General features: G+C 38.7%; 2 protein-coding genes across 7 annotated transcripts in view; both read right to left on the bottom strand.

Annotated features, from left to right (window-relative positions):
* Positions 1 to 20,588, bottom strand: part of LOC120900338 (mucin-3A-like) — a 40,804-nt gene extending 20,216 nt beyond the window's left edge. For 5 of the 6 annotated variants that reach the window (XM_040307201.1, XM_040307200.1, XM_040307199.1 and 2 more), the window contains exons 1-3: positions 20,344 to 20,588; positions 15,987 to 20,286; positions 11,333 to 11,465 (exon numbers count right to left, since the gene is read on the bottom strand). In XM_040307201.1, coding sequence (XP_040163135.1) covers positions 11,333 to 11,407 — 75 coding nt within the window. In that variant the 5' untranslated portion in view covers positions 11,408 to 11,465; positions 15,987 to 20,286; positions 20,344 to 20,588. The remainder of the gene's footprint in view (positions 1 to 11,332; positions 11,466 to 15,986; positions 20,287 to 20,343) is intronic. The other variant, XM_040307196.1, reaches the window with a different exon arrangement.
* Positions 20,589 to 20,940: 352 nt separating this feature from the next.
* LOC120904412 lies at positions 20,941 to 22,707 on the bottom strand. The gene is made up of 2 exons (XM_040314371.1): positions 22,575 to 22,707; positions 20,941 to 22,171 (listed from the first exon to the last, which is right to left on the bottom strand). The coding sequence occupies exons 1-2, from the start codon at positions 22,620 to 22,622 to the stop codon at positions 21,848 to 21,850; spliced, it is 372 nt and encodes a 123-aa protein (XP_040170305.1). The 5' UTR covers positions 22,623 to 22,707; the 3' UTR covers positions 20,941 to 21,847.
* Positions 22,708 to 22,954: the final 247 nt, after the last annotated feature.

Consider the following 22,954-nt stretch of genomic DNA (forward strand, 5'->3'; position numbering starts at 1 on the left):
CAGCAACCAGAACGTAAATATCATCGAGATCAAGTTCTTTGACGTGTGTTCCAAGCATACACGAAAAAATCTGGTATTCCAAGATAACGAATCAACACAGGAAGTAAATCCAAATCTGGAAGTCATTGCAACTACTTTGCTTAATAGCTCCATGATTGCCGGAGTTTGTTTCTGTCCCATCTAACTCGTGGGTTAGATCACAACTCAACTATTGAGGTGACAACTAGAAAATCTTCTTCTTCTTTTTGGCTCCACAACCGTTGTCGGTCAAGGCCTGCCTGTACCCACTTGTGGGGTTGGCTTTCAGTGACTTTTTTGTATTACCCCCCATAGCAGGATAGTCAGTCCTACGTATGTCGGCACGGTCTATTTGGGGCTTGAACCCATGACGGGCATGTTGTTAGGTCGTGCGAGTTAACGGCTTTACCATGAGACCGGCTTCCAACTATAGAATAACCTAACTAAAAAGGAGCTAATCAGTGAGATTATACTGTAGTTTGCCAAACTTTCTGATGAATAGTTTTATTGGGCACGTGCTTTTTTAATATATCGATTAAACAATTTCATTTAGGTAACATTTGATGCTTTAATTATCTTTCTTCCTCTACTTTCATAGTAAATAATACAATGAATTAAAATCGAAGGAGTGAAAAACAGCTCTTAAAGCAAAGCATATACAAATCCATTCCTGCCTACAGGAACCGCAATTTCTGCCAACAATTAATCCAACCAAAATAAAACGTATTAACAAAGGATTTATCTGGAAAATGAAACACTTAGCACTCAAACTCCATGAGCTAAACCTGCTTCTACTTTATTTATTTCTGAACAGCACATTTGTTGTCAAGGACAGCAATCCAAAAATAAAACAGATGCTTGCGGCTCTCTAGCAGTACACAGTTGTCCACTGCTTCTCTAGAGTATTTGTATTCTATCATTAGCAATATAAAGTGCAGGAGATATTTTTCTATAGTATGTTAAATACAAAAGGTGTACTCACTTTGTTACCTGAATCTGAATGTAAATACTACGATCTCCATACTATATCCATTACCTCATAGAGTGCAATTGAAATCGATTTTGCGTAATAAGATCGCATGTCTCATATTGAAGGAGTTGCATGTCTCATATTGAAGGAGTTGCATGTACTCTCTCCAATGTAGTATTATAACCCGGTTAACGATCTCATTCCACAGCACGCCAAAGTCCGTAGATACCTGCTGCATAAGCACCTTAAAGTTGACCTTACTTTAGTCTGGATCCTTTCACTTTTCGAATGCGAACGCATTGACTACATTTTTGCTCGTACATACAGGTAAAGAGAAAAAATCAACATGAAATGTAACCAAGTGGTAAGATCATAAATGTAAGGTCTAAAAGCGTATATTTTAAAGCAAATATGAAATTTAAATTAATATTACAATATTACATTTAATCACAATACCACCATTGCATTGCCCATTCAATTACGTTGTAACATACCGGATAGTTTTTCTTGCAATTAATTCAAGTAATTAATCAATTAATTTCTAAGTATAAAAAAAACAATAACCTATCTTAAACCATTTGTTTTTTTTTTTCATATAAACTAGTTTTGCATTCGTATTGATAACATAGGTTTTCAGATGTGTTAAATGTAGCATTTTTTTAATATGTAAAAACAATGAACACGTATAAAACCAAACCTTTTTTTCGATGCGTGTTGGCACGATATCGACCTCGTGTGGATTAGCCAAGCGAGTGTTGATAACAACAACGAGCTGTCAACGACAGCTCGAATAGATGTAGCAAAAAACACCAGATGGCGCTGTTAGACAGACAAGGACAGAAGGATAACCCTTAAGGCGAAACAGCTATAGCTTATCAAAAATAGGACCAATTAGGGTAAAGTTCGGCAGCGGTCGCGAAACGGGGTCAAATGCGGTCAAGACCGATCAGCTGTTCGGGAAATAGGCGCCATCATTAGGCCAAGTTAGTAGCAAATATTAAGCCAGAAAGGACAGACGAATTTTTAAACTGCGCAATAAATAGAAACATACATAGCCAGTTCTAAAAACGTCTACCAAGCTACTAATAATAAATAGATAGCTACATCCGTAGCAACATTTAAAAATTCGTGCGAAACTTTCTAACGCAAGTTTTTTGTTATAAAAGTGTTCGCGATGACCAAGCGTGGATTTGATTGTGGTGGCTGCGAGCGGCATAACACCGTGGAAGATATGGTGCCTTGCGAAAAGTGCAGAAAGTGGTACCATTACGGGTGTGTCGGCGTCACTGTGATGTTAAAATCTTGGTGCAATTTGTGTGTGATGAAGGTGGCAAAATGCGAAGCTAAGGAGATGGGCCGTCTAAAGTCCTCTAAGGAAGCCATTGCGATGACTGGGGTGCCTGCTGAAAGCTGCGAAGGCGACAAAGAGCCAAAAGAGCAGCACATAGCGAGAGCGAAGCCTCGGCGAATAAGCTGGCTACAGAGGAAAAAGAGCCCACTACATTCCATGCTGCAAAAAGGCCTCCTACCGCAAATTCACCGACAATAGCGCAACTCAAAAGGTCTAGGCAAGCGGCACTCGAAAAGCTTATGGAAGTGCAACAGCAAGAACGGGAGATGGCCATAAAAGAGTACGAGCTCAAAATGGCTAACCTCAAGCTCGAACATTTAAAGATTCAACTTCAGCTCGAGGAGGAAAAGGCATCGATTCGATCTGTGACCTATGCAAGGATCAAGCATCAGCAGCAGCAGCATCAGCAGCAGCATCAGCAGCAGCATCAGCAGCAGCAGCATCAGCAGCAGCAGCATCAGCAGCAGCAGCATCAGCAGCAGCATAAGCAGCTGCAGCAGCCGCAACAACAGCAGCCGCAACAACAGCAGCAGCAACAACGGCAGCCTCAACAACAGTCGCCACAGCAAAAGCAGCACCCACAAGAGGAGCAGCTGCAGCAACGGCAGCAGAAACAGTGGATGCAGCCGCTGTATAACGTGGCAATGAATAGTGGTGAGGTTGGTGAAAATGGGTGTTGTAAGGAGGTACCGGTGAGCCCAGCAACAGTGGCAGTCGTGGAAGCGAAAGCTTTTACCGAACAACATGCGTCGGCGCAGCCACTCTCCCAACCACGTTGCAGTCCTCCTACCAACGCTCACGCGCAGTTGGATTACAAAGCGCAGGACAACACGCTGCTTCGTCCGAAGGTGCAATCTGGAGGAGCAGAATCGTTGAGGAAAACTTATGCGTCGAGATCCGTGCTACTATTCCGCATAGAGTTCGTCACGATTTACCAGCATGGACAACGAAGCACCGATCGACCAGCCACCCCCAACGAAGGATCGGCGACATTCCTATGTCGATCGGAGCCGCCAGGAAGCGCCGGTGTGACCGGTAGGATGGATCCGCCCGAGATAAACTGCACGACGGGTGTAACAAGAAGCAGTTGGAGTATGAAGCAACTAAGCTTGGCGATTCCGGCGAGAGGCGACGGCAGGCAGTACGAGTTCACCAAAGCTCGTAGCCTTTCAAAGCTAAGTTTGCCGTCTCAAGAACATTCCGATATATCATTAACCCGAACTTTTACTCACTTTCAGGGAATGTTGACTCTGCCTTCCCTGAAAGGGGAGTTGAAGTTGTTGGCCCGAACACATCCTACCGAATTGACGGCACCACCCAAGATCGACAGCATCGCCAAGCACACGACGGAGAGAAACAGATTGAGATGGACAGCTTGCAGTATCGGCAGTGAAAACCGTAAAAGCCGAATACAATCCATTAGCAGCACAGTACAATTTGTTGTTGAAACAAATCTAAAACAGAAGAATGTGCAAGTTAGGGATCAAACGATACACACACTCACCGACACGATCACAAATAAGGTTATGATTACACCATGCGCGTTGCGAGACAGGTGTACCCCAGGTCAAATTGATCTACGTTTTTGTATCCCACAAGCAAGTGGTAGAGAAAAGCTGCAAAACGTTGGATCATGTCCAGATCGACAAAGGTTGATTGACAGGTTGAATGTAGGGAAGCGCAAGCGTAATCCTATGTATGTGCAATACGAAAGGCACAAAGCACACCTAGAAAAAGAAGATAGGTTACCCACAAAACAATTTCTATACCGGCGAAACTTGGAGGAGCCCGGTGAAATACGAAAACCTTATGAGGTATTTGAAGGCCTTAACGAAAGCAGCAGATTTTTATATCGTGCTTATTTAAGCAAATCCTGCTTCACTAAGGATTTACGGGGTGGGGTGTTGGCACGATATCGACCTCGTGTGGATTAGCCAAGCGAGTGTTGATAACAACAACGAGCTGTCAACGACAGCTCGAATAGATGTAGCAAAAAACACCAGATGGCGCTGTTAGACAGACAAGGACAGAAGGATAACCCTTAAGGCGAAACAGCTATAGCTTATCAAAAATAGGACCAATTAGGGTAAAGTTCGGCAGCGGTCGCGAAACGGGGTCAAATGCGGTCAAGACCGATCAGCTGTTCGGGAAATAGGCGCCATCATTAGGCCAAGTTAGTAGCAAATATTAAGCCAGAAAGGACAGACGAATTTTTAAACTGCGCAATAAATAGAAACATACATAGCCAGTTCTAAAAACGTCTACCAAGCTACTAATAATAAATAGATAGCTACATCCGTAGCAACAATGCGCGATTAATTGTGATAATTGTCGAAATCCAATATCCAATATTGAGATATTTCTATTGAATTTGTTTTAAATTTCTATTTTCTCGATTAAACCATCAAAGGAGCCAATATCTTAAAATGTGAATAGTGAACTCAGCGAATTGAAATGTGAGATTTGAAACAAGTAAATTAATTTAGATCAACTTAAGATAAAATCATATTATAACACTTGCTATTGCAGTATAAGCTCACTGGTTCAGTTTTTTTCATTATTGGTCGGGGTTGTTCCTTATGTGGCACCTAACCAACGAAGTAATTTTGACAGAAAAACACCGGCATTGTTGTCATGGAGCCATAAAACAGCCCACGAGATGAAATTCATATTGGTTTACAAATATTTGTCAATCAAATTATTTTGTTTAGTTTTAATTAATCATTTTTCATTAATTAATAAATATCAAGCGTGCCTACATGATTACTTAAGATGTTCTGCTCAATTCGATTGGTGTAAATATCAATTCGATAGAATTAATATCCAAGACGAGACGAGGTTTATAATTATATCTTACAATTATATTTTAATATGCAGGACTTATTCGATTGTTTTAGGCAAAAAACGAATATGTTCAAATGATTCTATATATTTGAACGCTTGAGATATGTTAATATAAACCAAACCGAATGAACTGAATGGAAACGCACTTAATCATTAGTAGCTTAACATCAATCAATAAACATTCTAAACACAGTCTTATGTCGCCTTAGTCAAATTTCCTACCATCCACGACAGTGCCGGATTAACACGAGTGGAGGCGCAAAGCGGTCACATGAATTTAGGTCTTTCTGAAGTGTACAAAGAGAAATTGGTTGAGGAATTCTAAACCACACCAGGAATGAGAAGCAAATTTACTTGTGAGGGAGGGTCGCCGCTTAGTTTGCATACTGCCTAATCCACCCCTGATCCACGATGCACAACGTATTATAATGCGAAGTAAATATTTAGCAGAGAACGTTCCCATTTCTGCTCGTTGGCGCAATCAATTATCGCTCATCGCTTATAATTTGTCATAATAAATTAATGAGTATCTTGTTTCGAAAATATTGTCAACTTCCTCTATTAGCTGCTAAACAAAATGATGTCTTTGATCATCGGCGTGCAAAATATTTTCTTTTTCGTTGTTTTTATAACGCTGGCACATTTTATAAAATATAATTACGGAGAGGATTGACATCCACATTGAACTGTGCAAATAATAAGTTTAACAATTTTTTTAATTATAAAACTGCTTTCTTATGAAACGTCTTTTGCTTGGAACGTTAAAACATGTTCATATCTACATATAATACAACAAATATTCATCATGCTTGACAAAAGCTTATCAAGTTGCATATCTACTGCCATATTGTTAAAGAAAAGACAATTTATCTCAGGCTGACAGGTTCGCTAATTGACTAATGTTCCCATTTCCATGCAAAATCGCTGCAGGGTCAATAAGCCAAAGGTATTGTGTAGGCTTTGTCTAAAGGGCTACAGCTTGTGCGGTGCGTGCCGACATAATTACACTTTACATGTGATGTCATTGTGAACAAAACATATGCATATCGATAAAAGAATGATAAAGATGCTATGGTTGAAAAAACAAAATTCAAAATAAGGTGTACAGGTAGTAAAAAAATCTATACAAAAACAAAATAATCACTCCGCCAATCGATATGTAGGCATTTCAATTGAAAAAATTACATGTATATACTCGAATGTTTGGCAATACAAAATATTTTGGCAAATATGTCAATAAAAAGCAAATCATGACCATGGCACTTACTGGGTTTTACAAGTCGCTCACGAAATTTTGACACCTAGTACGTAGTTCAAGTTTAATTTTGACAGCCCAATCAAGGTGCAAGTTTGCCTATATTTTCTACATTATTTACACATGTTGACACATTTTATGCACAAAAACGGAAAGACACAAGCTTTCGAATGATGATTCTTATCTTTTTAACTAAAACAATTGCCCGGAACAAAACATCCTTAAAAATCACTGAACAAAGCTTAAGTACGAGAATGAAATAGCTAAACCAAAAGTATATGTTTATTTGTGCACAACTTTTTCCACAATTAACTTGTGAATCACAGAAACGGTTTATGCTCATAACATGAAGATTGATTCTATTACAGTGAAATCTTTTTAAGATGTAGTCTGGTCAAGATGAATTGTTTCTTTAAGATGAATATTTTAACGGTCCCATCATATTCTATACATTTTATGTTTCTCGAAGATTAAAATCTTCTTAAGTCGAATATTCTCTAAGTTGCATTTTCAATTTGATAGCCTAAATTCTTTAAAATGAAGTTTTGGGTGACAATTCACAAAAATATTGACCAAAGGATGCCAGCTTTTTCTCGTGGTTTCTTGAATACTTCATAGGTACACCTTCATTAGTTTTCTCTAACATAAATATCTCTCAAAGCCGACGGTCCATTGAAGATTCACTTTAGGGAGATTTCACTGTATCAAGATCAATCCGAGTTGCATTCGAATAGCCAATCTATATATCCAATATATCGATAGGGCTATTAATGTTGCATAATTAACCAAATGTCATTAAAGCTTAGCTTTTTGTTATACATTTCACATTAAACAATTTACTAATAATATGTATGGATAGGATAAGTTAACCAACATTTCATCAATTGTGCTTTAGAGCTTTGTTAACCAATTATCGCTACAAAGGATTGCACGCAATACAACCTGTTTGGTGCGCCAATTAATTATTGCGCAACGCAATGCCGAGCTGTACTTTCTTTCCCTTTTCATAACAGTTTTTTTTTTTCAACTTTTGCATTACACACATTGCACAGCGTTATTACTTTCCCTTGTATTACTAGTCTTATACATTTTCCTAACACCTCATGACTTGCACCATGATGACTAAAAACTTCCCGTTTCGTGTGATTACGTGCAAGCTTCCTGAAGGATATGACTTTGCATTCACGGACATATATATCATAGCCATAAAATCTTTTATTGCTGGGGGTTTTCTTTGCTATCATCTATGCCTTTTACACTGCAACTTTAAATTAAACATATACGAAACTGTTTTGATCTAGTTTGTTAACTGGAACAAAAAATCCGTTTCAAAGAAAGTAGTAACGACATACTTGTTTAAAGCATCTTATGATGTGTCTTTCAATCGATGGTTTTGATTACAAACTCCTAACTGAATGACCCTTTCTAAACAACTTTCAGCATACAAAGCAATGCTCATTGAATTTTCCGTCACCAGAGTGCGATAAAAAAGAAAAATGTGTAAGAAAAACACTTACACAGTTTCACCGCGTAGGAAATTGAATTCGCGTGACTTTCGTATTTATACAAATTTCATGTAACACTCTATTTAAAAAAAATGCAAAAATTCGAAAACTAAAAGCAAATCGGTTAATACTTGTTCTAGTATAATTTTTTTAACTAATATGTACAAATTAATTTGCCCTTTCTTAAAATTATTTCCTATGAAATCACTTTAATATGTTTAAAATATTAATACAACTAAAATATGCTATAGTCAACTTAAAGAACATATAGCACCAACCATAACTACCATATTGGTTGGATTTACTGCCGCTTAAAGCATTTTTAATGTGATATTTTTACTTTCATAAATATTCTTGGACACACCTGTGCATAATCCACTTTACTCAAGCAAACCTTCTTGTTTTTCCTAATTTTCTTGAGTTAAACCTAATGTTTTTCTAATCACATTAATTTATCTCCCCTTTTTGTTGAACAAAATGTTACAATTCGATTATTGATGTAGGCATGCCGAGTAACCAACAGATAATAGGAGTTGTTCATTTCTTGGAATATGGGTTAAAGAAGAAAAACATTCATGTTGATGGAGTAATTTATACGAAGACAACGTCCAGACGGTGGGAAATAATCCAATTCTACTAAGTTGCCAGTTTGAAAAACTTTGCTCACGATCTGAAATACCATACTGATACCGATGTCTACCGGATTTGAATGAGCCGGAAAACAACAATGGGACATAAATGTAAGGAAAAGAGAGTAGGGGACAAGTCATGGAGCCGCGAACAAAGTTTGGTACTACTTGTTCCATAAAAACGTCGCATTAAGAAAGCTTAATTCAGATACCACGCCTGGAGCATTATATGATCTGGAGAAAATTTGCGGGAAAGTCGTTCCATTACGCTCTACCCATTTCGGAGATTTTTCCACCTGAATAGTACTTTACAAATCGGACATTACAGGTGGCCAACGTTTTGATGTAAGTTCATTTTGGGTTTCATTATTTGTTTCACGAACACCGTGACATAAGATTGCCTAAAAACATGTTTAACTCTTGAAATACCGCAAGGTATTTCTCGCACGACAAAGTACTGAAGAAAAAAATATTTTTTATTTTTCTTTCTTGTTTAACTCATTTTACCATTCAACATTGTAAGTAATATCTTAAATGTTTTTGTTTTAGAGATGATTAAATCTAAACAATAGTATCTAAAGTAACCATTAAATCAACGCATTTATGTATATCAAGCTTTAGTAGTACCGTACTGATTCAAATTAACGATATTAGAAAGGTGTTTTGGCATATACTATTTTGTTTGTACAATACAATAGATACAAATTTTACTTGGTAATACCAGCGCATAACACTTGGCTAGATTTATTCTTCGCAATACAGCTCTTAATCTGAGAAAAGAAAGAGGGTATGTACTTTTTACTCGTCTATCAAGACATTCGTAACATCCGTTTTCAATTTGTCATTATATTCTTGTCGTTATCATTTATGGAAAAAATATACAATAAAATTCAATTTTCTTCGACTGTTCGGAATTGAAAATAAGATAAAAAAGCATGCGTAAAATTCAGAACAAAGTGGACATTTTTTTTTAATTAATTTAGATTAATAGGAATTATCAGAAATTAGCACTGGTGCTGGTTTCAAGTGAAACTACTAAGAATACATCGGTTGGAGAAATGATAAACAGAAAGAATTTATTTAACGTGACAACTGACCCTACTACAGGTCAAACATACAGTGAGTCCAAAAAGTATTCGTCTAGCTCAGCGATCGGCAAAGTACGGCTCGCGAGCCGCTTGAGGCTATTTGTTAGCGAGATGTCGGCTTTTAACAGTTCATATCCTTCATAGAACTTCCACACATTTTTGTTCTAAGTTTAACAATTTGGCTCTTTACGTGAAATTCTACGAATATTTTGGTAGAATTTCGCACTTTTGGTCGCTCAGTTGAATATTTTACAGCATTGTAAAATTTATCCATGTATAAAAACAATAGTAACAGAAATCGTCATGCGTCGCTCCACTAGCAGATAGTGTCATGCTATTGTCACCTATCATACAAGAAATACAAAAAGCTATCAGTCGACTGAAAAATAATAAGGCACCCGGAACCGATGGAATTGCAGCTGAACTGGTCAAGAATGGAGGAGTACGACTAGAAAACGAAATTCATCAAATCTGAGGTTATTCATGTTACTGAGGTGTGAGATAGCGAATCGATGCCTTGTGATTAGAATCTCGGCATCATCTACCCCAAATACAAGAAGGGAGACAGGTTGGACTGCAACAAGTACAGGGGTATAACGGTGTTGAATGGGGTATTACGGTTGTTACGATGGTATTACGTCAACTACCTATAAAATATTCTTCCTGCTCCTTCAGGATCGTCTTGTCTGGCAACGCCGAAGCGATAGTCAGAAACTATCAAAGAAGATCCGAAACCGGATTCCGAAACGGAAAATCAACCACTGATCAGATCTTCACCATGCGGCAGATCTTGGCGAAGATGACTGAATACAGCCACGACACATACCATCTCTTCATTGACTTCAGACAATGAATAAACAGAACCTAGGTAGGAGTGACGTACAGATACCTATATAGAACACACTTTTTAATTTTGCCCACAATTCACCTATCTTCGGTCAAAGGTCAGCCACGACAATAGCAAGCAAGGATGCGACTGCCAACCGGTCTTTCTACTGCCTGAGACATCACTATATAGCACCGTTACTCCTCTGAGACATGGACACTGTCCAAATTTGAGGAAACCCTCTTGGCCGCGTTCGAGAGGAAAATGCTCAGAAGGATTTTTGGCCCCGTATGTGTGGAAGGGCAATGGAGGAGCCGTTATAACGACGAACTATAGCTATACGAGATGTACGGCAACCTCACTCTCGTGTAGCACTCTGGTGGGCTGGCCATGTTGTAGGCATGGAAACGGACGACACAGCCCGTTAGGCTGTCCACAAAGACAAAGGCCAAAACTGAGGTGGCAAGATGGCGTGGAGGCGTCCGCCATTAAGGGCGGGATAACGGACTGACAGAAAAAGGCGCGAGACCGTGAGCGGTTTCGCACACTCCTGAAGCAGGCTAATAGTGCGCCGCATAAGTAGGTAAGTAAAACGGCCTGGGGCTGAATATGAAGTAATTCAGAAAAATTGAACGTTTGGAATTTGAAGATATCCGGAATTTATATTCAAACTCTGATATTATTTGTCCCTCATTTTTACAGAATTCCCTTATAGAGGAGGCTACTGTTGGATTTATCTCGTATTTAGTGCAAGTTATCTAAGTCGTTATCTATTGCCCCAAGACATCGACCACTGGACAAATATTAGTATTTTTTTTATTATCATATTTACAGTTTTAAACTTACCTCTCCTAATGTCCATGAACCAGCGATGATAAATAACGACAATAATGCCGTTATTTTTCGGTATCTCCGCTTCATCGCATGAACTTTTTTAGCAGCCGCTAAAGTGGCCGATCAGGTGGCAGGCAATACCAATCTGTAGGAAAAAAGTGATATTTTTTAGGGCAATTATGATCCATCAATTAGCGTTTTACAAGCGGCTCATTAAAATTTAACCTTCAATGTGGTCATTTTAACCTTTGAAAAATAAATCTAAACACTATGCAAAGCATGAGCAACACTTTCACGTAAAAATTTAACGTATTCTGTATTGTACAGATGGTTAAGTGTAATAAGCAGGTCATAAAATATGTAATATGTCGTTTAAAATAAAAAGAGCCTTTTTGCGTGAATTTTGTTAAGTAGCATTTGAACATCAATCCTCTAATATTTTTTTAATGACCGCACAGTCTAGCCGCAGCATCAGGCTGTTCTAAATATACTTAAGAGCCCAAAAGTTAGCTTATTGTCAACTAGTCAATAAATGATTAGTATTAGTATTATTACAAACATATTCATATACTTATTTTGATGCAAAGTTTCACTTAAGATTGAAAGCCAATGTTTCGAACGAGTAACGAATACAAGAAATAACAACATCGCAAACATTGAGGACGCATTGGACTTTTAAGTACATACTTAACATACTTAACATATTAAGTAAAAATGGATTTTACTTTATTTTATAACTTTTATCTCTTAGTTCATGTTATTCCTGCAATGTATTTTGTTTATCGTATTGTAGAGAATGATATTAATTACACATCTATCTACGCTTAATCAAGGTAAAGATTAATGCCACAATGATCCTCGAAACAGTTCATAATTCGTTGCGTAAGCGTTTTATATACATTTACAGTACCATTTACTTTTACATATCTTCTTTCTTTTACAGAAACCCTAATGGATTGGCGATTGATTTTTGGCCATCTCTTGAACTGCGTTTGATCATCGTGAACTAGTTGCTTATTATTCAAATTTAATATGAATAGTCCGCATATTTAAATTTAATACTTTACTTTCACTTTCTAGCGTAGAGTAAAACTAAGCTTCAAGATGCGAGAGAGATCAGTCACCCCTATAACATTTGGATATGTTTCTATCTATATTTCTATCTTAGTCACCAATCAAACTGATCGAATAAAAAGTAATTGCATTGTGCACAAAATTTGAACAATGAAAAACTAACCACATTAAAGATAAAAACTTTTGTGTGTTTTTAAACAAGGAAAATGGAACACAAATATTGAAAGTAGTTTACATCATAGTTAAGTTAATTATTTATCGCCATCTATTTCTTCTTTTTGGCGCAACAACCGTTGCCGGGATCAAGACCTGCATGTGCACCCCATTAGTAGGCCGGGCTATCAGTGACTTATAGAATTATCCATTGCAGATTATTCAAGTTCTACCTATAATGAGGCACGGTCCATACGGGACTTGAACTCATGACGGGCATGTTGTCGTGCGAAATGACTACTGTACTACGGGACCGGCTCATGAATCACCATCGTCTTAACTTATATAAACACCTAGCAGATTCATCCAAAAATCTGAGGGACATTTCTACGCACTTTTTTATTATTTCTCTTATACACTGCGCGAAATTAGAATAGCACCATCATGTGTTTTGCAATAATTGTGAATTTACCAAATTCATTCCAAAAATCTTTCAGAATGTTTAAATAATCTGTTTTACACCTCTTAACACAATACTTAACACGATGCTTTAATGTATTGATGTGCTATTTTTCAATCATGCAAACTTCGGAGCCAAAAAAACGGAGCCAATTCTGGCTGCAGACTTGCGCCTCCGGACGGCAACAGATGACTCCAACGGTTCCGGATGGGTCTGGATGGCTCCGTCGACTTCGGACGGTACCGAGTGGAACTGTCGGTTCGATAGGGCCGGAATTGGAGCCGGAGTAGCGATAATCGGATTTTTTTGAGCCATGGGTGCTATTCCAACAACCCATCAATAGTTGTAGTGTAGTTTCTGAGTGTGTGTATGTATTTATTTTCCTTCCTATTGCGTTCCTAGACAGAGAACGCATGCCACTGTTTTGTTTCATATAAAATATGCAATTGAGTTGATCCAAAATTTAGCTGTAATCCAGGAAATCTAGAAATCTAATATGACTGAGTTTGCTTTCGATGTAACGCCTCATATACATGAAGCGCGTTTCCACGTTCTTAAGGGCCTCGGTTGCTCTACACCAGAGGTCTCCAAACTACGGCCCGCGGGCCGCATGCGGCCCTCAAGAGCTTATAATGCGGCCCATGATGACTTTGCCAGAGTTAATATAAATATTACGTTATTATGACTTTTTTAAAATAAAAATGTATTTTTTACTTTTCTTAGACTAGTAAGTCGAGCAAGTTTGTAAGATGTTCTGGATATATTAATGTAAGTGTCGAAAAATATAGCTACAAAATGATTGCTCTTTACTGAAAAACTTAATATACTCAGAAAAATTGTAATTTTAGATTTTTTTAGTTTGCAATGCTTTAAGCAATTCTTCAAATATTCTCTCCGGACGCATCCAAAATTGACGCGGGCCGCCAGTTTGACATACCAGCATTAGACTACCAGCATCTGGCGTACGAAAAGAAGGTTTAATGCAAGAATTAATATATTAGAGGTATATTATGAACATGAATAATACGCATGATGCACCAAGTATGTTTTCATTTTCCCAGCGAAGCTTTTTCATTTTCTAAATTTTGCTTTTGGAGCGGATCTAAATGCATAAAATTTCTGCAAATGAACTGAAATACTAAAAATTATCTAGATAAAACAGTTTGACATACAGATGGCCTAGACATAGATTTAAAGTATAAACATTACGTTTCAAGCATGCATTGAATTATTTAAGGCTGGATTATTGACAAACAATATATATGTTTGCCCATAATTTGGCAATATTCATGTATTTAAAGTATACGTTTGATATGATACAATAAAAAAAATAAAAAATCCAACTAATGCTCCTTTTTTTGCACCTGTTTTGAGGACTATTAATTGATTATAATTGTATGATTTAATAATATTTGTATAAAATATTATAAATATTGATTGAAGTAATGTACTTGAATTGTATAAAACCGGTTATTTTAACATTATGAACTAAACAAATCGTAATCCGTAAGACAAATAAACAATTATTGCAAAAATACATGGTTGTACTATTTTAATTTCTAGCTGTGTAATTTACAGTCTAGAAGATTTTGCAACTGCAATAAACTTATGCACTAAGTTACATTTTTTAACGAGTTACAGAGTTGCAATGTTGTGTTTGATTTTTATGTATGTAATAATGTAATTTTGTAATAAGCCCAATGAAGAAATCATGAAATCACTTTTGTGCTATGCCATATAGATAGTGAAGGGTGTAGTCTCGTGGATTTTCTACAGCTGTATGGATTGAGAATAACGAATAAAGCCCGCCGGAATTTATTGGAACATAGTCTAGTCATTAGAGTAGTATGTGTTACGTTAACGACCTGTCGCTTAACGGACCTATCTGGATCTATCGCCAATAGCGTATATGCGAACGAAACACGTTTATGATTCATAACATCTGTTTTATGCAACCGTGACGATACTATTACGCGGGGCTTTCTCAGTCATAAGCCAAATAAAGCAAACACATGCAAACCGGATGCATAAGCATGTAAAGGATTTGATCAAGCATAGCGCAGCAGCTAAGTCATTGACTTGTATTTTTGGGTATTTTATAAGCTCATTGAGCAAAACAAAATAAAAGGGGTTCGAATTTCCGAACGTGCACAAATTCACTGTTTTACTCTTACTCTTTGTTACCGCTCAAAACACACCGAAACTGGTCCAGCTTAAGAAAGTGAATGGCCGCTGCCTTCGGACGTGATTATTGTAACCTTTCGTTGTGTTTCACGCAATTGGCCTGCCTAAACAACTTTTTATATGTACAGTTTGTCTCCAAGATATGCTATTCATGGAGACCGTGGAGAAACCGCGTATATTGATGTCAAAGCAGTACAATATGCATAGAGCAAATAAAATTAAATAAAGAAAACCAGTTCGAATCCACGTGTATCTGGTAATGCATATCTCGGGAATTAGCTGTATAGAGTGCAACCCTTTCACGACACATGAATGATTAAGAAATATACAGCTTGAAAGGCTTACTTTAAAAATATAGTATTCATGTGGTTTTCTCATTCATGCTAGTAGTACAAACGTTGATTAAAAAAAGTTGGAGCAGGACTGACCGTAGAAGTTAACCATACCCCCATACGCAGGACTGACTATCCCGCTCTGGGTTATCAGTAAGTCACTGAGAGCTAAGCCCACTAATTGTACTGGCCGGCCTTGACTGACAACAGTTGTTGTGCCAAAGATGGAGGAAAAAGTTCTATTCATTCTATTCCAAACCAATTACATTCAACCTGCTTTATCAATTAGATAACCGGTTTAGGATCAACAGCTAATGCAAATATATTAAAATATGCTTTTTGCATTATCTGCGCCATCGACGCAATGCAAGAAAACGATAGGCGGAAGAGTTGTTTTTTTAGTAGAAGTCGTATTGATTTTGTAAAATGTAATTAAGACTAGAAGAAAAACTAATAAACTTACCTTAACAATTTATATTTATTTTAAAATATTCCTTGTTATTGAGTCTTTCAACACCGATGTTTGCCACTATTTTTAATAGCTGACTTGTTTCACGCATTCAAATCACAAACAGATTAATTCACCGAATGCACTTACTAACTAAATGCAAAGACTGCAAAACTATATTAAGGTTGACAATTGCCTTATTATTTCCTTTGCAAATACACTCCGAGGAACCGAATAGCATCAGCTCTGCAATCGAAACACCAGTAAACCGATTTTATGATAAAACAAATGAATGACAATTACTCTTCACAAATTTATATTTCTCCAATTTTGTGTTTCATAACATGATACTTTTGTTCACCCAGCCAACACAACGGGCAACTTCTTCAGATTCAGAGGCCACTTGAACTTCAGATTCACGATCACATCAACCCTCGTGGCAAAACGGGTCAAATTTAAGTGATATTAATATTTCTTAACACTTTTTTGCCATTTCACGATTTGTGTATTGCGTCTATTCGATATAGCCGTAAAAATAAAACATCCATAACACACCTCACTTATTTCTTTTTAAACGGGCACTATTTTCGATTCCTTTTTTAATCACATCCAGAGCATTATTTTGTTGGTATTCCGCACAGAAATGCAATACATGTTCCACATTTAGTTTTCACTTTAAAAAATGTTTACCACTGTTTACCACTGTCTGCACGCTGCTAAAGCTTAAACCGCAATCAACGGTCTTCAAAGGAGCCGGGCTAAACCTACCACCATCCGACTGAACCATGTAACGAATCCCCTCCACCGATCATGTTAATCGTTCTCCCTTCTACCAGTTGACGTTATGACGTTGGCCACTATAGCGTTGTTACTTTCTGCAAGCACTGCTAGCTATTTTGTTGATGATTCGTACGAACGTTTAAGCAGCGGCTAATATTGTTGTCGGTGTAAATGAAATAAAGCTTCATTTAAAAACAGTTGACATTTATTTACACGCGTAGAAAACAATTTGGAGACTTGTAATAGCTTACCAAAAGCGAATTTTGTAAAATAAAAAATAGTCAAGTATGTTGTTTTACTCAGCCCTAATATCGGTTGATAGTTTTGATAATCTAAAAAAACCGTGGTAACCTCCCATAAACTAGAGATTTAAGAAAGTTCTAAATGACACAAAGCTCAACCTAAACGACTTGTAATCGAATTGCCCCATTTTCATTATCCAGTTCGTTTTGTATTCGGTATACGAAAACAACATTCATTCTAATGGTCTAGAATGGTTTGTATCCAACATGTTCATCATACCCACTACCAAAGCCATCTGCATTCAATCAGTAATTAAAACACACTTATCGAATGCGTTCATACATCCACCGTGATTTTTGGTTTTTTTTGTGTCTGTTTTTTTTTTTTGTAAGTTAGACAAACATCCTCCAAGAATGAACGCTAATAACGGTATCTACTAACCCAGAAACCTCGATGCGCGTGCAGACCACAACTACAAAAACTAAGGTTCAAAGCCATTACCAGCATATGGCATCGTTCTTCATTTTACGGTCGAATACGCAATGCGGCTTAAGGTTAAGGCATCAATCGCTGTCCTTGTTTAGTGAAAGCTACAAAGAAGTTTCATGAAGGCTTATGAACCGTTTTTTTTTTAGTTATTTCTTCATTTTATTAATATTCTTATAAGTTGAGAAACATTACAAAAAATAATTCGTTATATGCAAACAACGTTAGGTTTGAAAGTTCGATTCCTAATTACATCTACTCATTTTTATTTTTAGTACATCAAAAATTAACATGAATTCTAAGTGCTGCATAATAAGATGAACTGTATGTTTATCATCAACTTTTTTTGGAATTCGTGTTTATCCTTTGCATTCCAAAAACAATATTTTAATTCTTAAATTTCTAAGGAGAATAAGCTGAAAGCAAACCATATAAATGTTTCTGGCATAGTAAAACAAAATGAAAACACTAAAATGATTCCACTGAATAAAAGTCTTCATGTTTCAGCCTAATTTAGCTGCGTACGATTATTACTAAGAGTTAAAGGATCAGCAATAGATTTACGTCGAAAGCGTGTGAGTAATTTGTTTAGAATGTTTGCATCATAGACTTTTGAACAGGTCTGTTCTGTTTTTTCTACATTGTGGACGCGATGCAAATGTGATTGTAGATTATGTTCTATTAGATAATAAGTATTACAAATGTTGCATCTGAAGCAAGGACGACTTGGCTGTTGACCAACATCTTTTGCGAGGGTTGCATTTCTACTGTTGACTTCATAGTTTGTTGTCAGTAAGTCAGTCTGAACAGATGCTGTACGATCCACAATTCCAGCGGTATGATTAATATTAGTGACTGACAATTGATTAAGATTGCTATTATGTGAAACAACACGACCCTGATGGATCAAGCTAGATCCTGAAAATTGTTGCTGAACGATAGTTGAGTTGTTTACTGTTGTTGAAAAGATCCCGGAATTAGCAGAAGTTCCTACAGTGCCTGTGATACTGGTAGACGTGGGAGCTATATGGCGCAAACGCTGTACATTATTCACATTGTTTTGCCATTGGTAGTTGTTTAAAGAAGGATGTGGAGTTTGCTGATTGCCAGGCAGCATTGTTGGATTAGGAACTGCCTGTACTCTGCGACCAGGTGGTAATACCGGCAATCGTACGATGTGCGATGGGATTGGAGCATTCATTTGTGTTTCAAAATTTCGTAGTAAAAGATTATTATTCAACATAGCAAATTGTGCTCTTTCTGGAGGTTCATCAAACAAGTTGGAAGATACTCGAATGTAGGTACTATGGCGGCGTTTTTTGGTAAGAGCAGCAGGGCTCGTATTGCTAATGTCAACATTATTTCCGGTTTCACTAGTTGTTTCGTTTGATAAAGATGATGGCTGCTGATCAGTAACCAAATTTGTGTTAATAGTGGTCAAAGATGATTGGTTTGCACTGTCATTCGCATTATTCATTGCAGGCAAGGGCGATCCTTGATATGCGTTAGCACCTATACTAAGTGCCGGCATCGATGAGTGACTATTACATCTGGCTTGAAAAACGGTCTGGGGCAGAATCGTTGTTACACTACATCTTGCTATTTGAGTTGCCGTAGATGAACCTAAAGTTGAATTTGTAGCAGACGAATCTACACTACTGACAACAGTGGTAAGCGCATTATGCAACGGAACGGAAGCCGTTGCTCCTTGCTGTACTGCAATGGCAGGAATGTTAAATACTGTCAATGGAGGAGTTGGACCTTGCCCCTTATTTTGCATTTCACTGTTCCCATAATTGGATTGAACTGTAACCGGTTGGTTTACAGGACTATTTATCCAGACCATTCCACCGTTAGTATTCGAAACAGCTGAAGCAATCGTAGTGGTTTCTTTGCTTTGTGTGGATCCCTGGAAGGTAACAACCTTTTGTATAACAAACGAAGGTGGTTCGTTATTTGATGCATGTGCCTCTTGTCGTTGAATATTTACTGCATTTATGGAATTGCTCTCAACAGCATCATGAACGATATTTGATGAGCTTAAAACAACATTATGAGCATTATTAGGCTGAGTTTTGTTAACATCAGCACTCCTATGCACGGTAGTATTGTTAATAGAGCTTTTACTTTGCACAGGAGCAAGATTCTGCGGTTTTTCAATTCTTCTTTTCAATATTCCTGTTACAACAATCCCCGGTTTTGGTCTTTGCAATTCATTGGAATCTGCAGCATTTGTACATTCATTTGCATTTTCTGTTTGTTCTTTCTGAGATTGTTCCAACTGTTGTTGGAGGTTTGCTACAGGAACAACAACCACATTTTGGGTCGGGTTTTTTTCCTGCACTGACTCTTTGCACGATGTTTTCGTCTTGGCAGGAGCATTCTGCACTAATTTGATTTTTTTAGTTTTATCTTTAATTGTTTTGGTTATGGATTTGTTTTGTTGGTTTTTTGTTTCTTCTAAATTAACGTCAACTGGATCAATAGAGATACGCTGTGTTTTCATCGATTGATCTTTCTTTGAATTTAGGTTGTATGGTGCAACTTTAGGAGCTTTCCTTGAACGTTCCGGTACATTAACAGACTTTTTTCCTCCAGCATCTCCTTCAATACAAGCAACTGAGCTAGCCAATGCACTAGATGCTAATTCACTTGTTGCTTCTGAAGGATTTTCCTGCAGTCTGAGCTGGTTGGCGAGTATTATCCGTTTTTGCTCCTCGTACAATTGAAATTGCTTCTCCATACTTAATGTCTCGTTAAAACAGTTTAAACAAACATTAGTAGTGCAGCAATCCCGAGTATCTATCTGTAAGTTACAAATCCATTAAATGGTTTGTGGTTCCAGGAATCTTCTTGCTCTTACCTCTATATTGAAAATGTTAGAGATGTTTTCTTTTAATCCTTTCACAGAAAGTATGTCCAGCAGCTGATGAGTAGAACCATCGTGCAGACATAATCGGCAACAAGTTTTGTACAGTTTTTCCATCATTTCTGAAGATGCCTTGGATTGCAGAAGATTAGATGGGTCGCCAAATAAAAAGCAAAGTTAGAAAACAATTGTTGTTGCTGAAGCAGCGCGCTTGAACAGGCAAACCGCACAAAACGTACCATCTGTCAATGTTGAAATGAATTTGACTTGGACCAAGGGATGTCAGGTATTTTCATTTCGTACGTATTGAAAAACGATAACCCACCACCCGCTAAACATTTCGAGGGTTTCGAGCAAGTATCCCGCAAAACAAATTCGAGCAGTCTGCGAGCTCGCACGCAGAGTGACCAGAAATACCGATTTATCTGTATTCCTACCGATTTTTGATATGCCTACCGATTCACAGATGAGCCCCCTAAAACTACCGATTTTTCATTTATCCTACCGAAAATCACAGATTTTTTCGTAATACTGACCAAAAAGTCATATTACCATTTCCCAAATCACTTAATGTATTAAACTTGTTGTGTCCGCACAAATGAAACATGAGACGGTGTGTACGGCACAAACAGAATATATATATTTTATCACTATCTTTGGTATATGTTCAACCGTTTACAATAATAAATAATACCACACAATAACACGCAATGCGGGGAGAGGACGACTGGTCCTTCTCGCTCCGCGATCCTCACTGAGGACGTCACAGGATGACAGCCGTGCTGTCAACAGTGAGCCTTTAGGATGAGGCAACGGTCTGTCCACAACATCTCCCCGTTTTAATTAGGCCGGTACGGCTTAAGCCGACGCAGCGGTTTTAATGTAAATAAAACCGGCGTGGCAAGCGTGCCGCTCAAGTGGCGCTGTGTACGAGAGGGAGGAGAGTGTTGACCGGCCTCCGTGCCTAACGCTCGAACGGGAGGAGCGATGGGGGCTGCAACAGGGGGCAGCCGATGTGCTGCGCTCGCTCGTTCCGTTGCAGCCTCTGTGGTGTTGTTGTTGTTGTTGGTGCTGTTGTTGTTAGTGCAACTGCAGCATGATGCTGTTGTCGTAGGCCGTTGCACCGGACGCCGATGATGCTGCTGAGGCAGCTCTACGAATGCTGCTGCCGTTGGGGCGTCAATGTGCGGTTGAGCAGGGGGCGGCCGTGGTGCCGCGCGCGCTTGGACCGTTCAGCCGGTACCACTGCACAGGGGCGACCGTGATGTCGCTGCTGGTGAGCTGCTGTGCAGGGCGCGCAGGATGATGGTGATGATGATGACGATGCGAGTGCACAGCCGGCGACCGTGATGCCGCGCACGACGACTGTGCACTCGGGACACATGTGATGGTGCTGCACAGGGGCGACAGTGGTGTCGCCGTCGAGACGCACCTGTGCAGCTGGAGCGCCGGCGATGAAGGTCCACAGGGGGCAGCCGAAATGCCTCAGCACTGTGCCTTATCGGGCTCCGCGATGATGCTGGTGCAGAAGGGCGGCTGTGGTGCCGCGACGCCGATGCTGCACCAGTGTGTGTCCGATGACGCTGCAGCGAGCGGCGGTGATGCCGTGTGACGACGGTCCAAAGCGGAATGTCCCCTCACTTTGTCCGGTATAGTGCTGCAGCGGAGTGAGGATCCTCTTTGGGGCTTCGCGCAAGCCCGAGCGTGCCCATCCTGCGCGATGGCGGTTGCGCGATGGTGGAACCGCGATGGTGACCTCCGTGCTGCGTCGGTCCTTTGTAGGATCCCCCCCTACGCGAGGAGGATCCCATCCTCGTCGCCACTGTTGTGTCCGCACAAATGGAACATGAGACGGTGTGTACGGCACAAACAGAATATATATATTTTATCACTATCTTTGGTATATGTTCAACCGTTTACAATAATAAATAATACAGGCGGTCCCCGAGATACACGGTACCTCTTAAACGCGGATTCAAAGATACGCGGTTTTCTAAATTTGACAGTTCTTTGAGCAAATTGTACTGATTTCACACATCAATTGTAAATTGCCAAATAATTTCCGTTTCGATGGAATGTTAAAAACTATTTCAAAAGGTTTAAAACTGGTATATTCAGTCAAAATCATATCAAATAATTCATAAGGTGACTAAAACCGCCCACTACTTGCAAAATTACACGAAAATTATTGATATTATAGCTGGAAATCACGAGATTCGACTTACGCGGAAATTCGAGATACGCGGTATTTTGCGGCCGTTTTCGGTCCCCATTAACCGTGTATCTCGGGGACCGCCTGTACCACACAATAACACGCAATGCGGGGAGAGGACGACTGGTCCTTCTCGCGCCGCGATCCTCACTGAGGACGTCACAGGATGACAGCCGTGCTGTCAACAGTGAGCCTTTAGGATGAGGCAACGGTCTGTCCACAACAAAACTCTATATGGAAATCACTAGCAACCAGAACCAGCCCAAGCGCCACAGATTAAGCTTAAACGACTGGAAAATTGAATATTCATAGAAAAAAATGAAAGCTCCACAGCTTCATTGGTTTGATCAATAGATGGCGTATTACAACTCATCATTATTTGCTATCCTTTTC

This window comes from Anopheles arabiensis, chromosome 3 (assembly GCF_016920715.1).
Source record: "Anopheles arabiensis isolate DONGOLA chromosome 3, AaraD3, whole genome shotgun sequence".
NCBI classification, from domain to species: Eukaryota; Metazoa; Arthropoda; class Insecta; order Diptera; family Culicidae; genus Anopheles; species Anopheles arabiensis.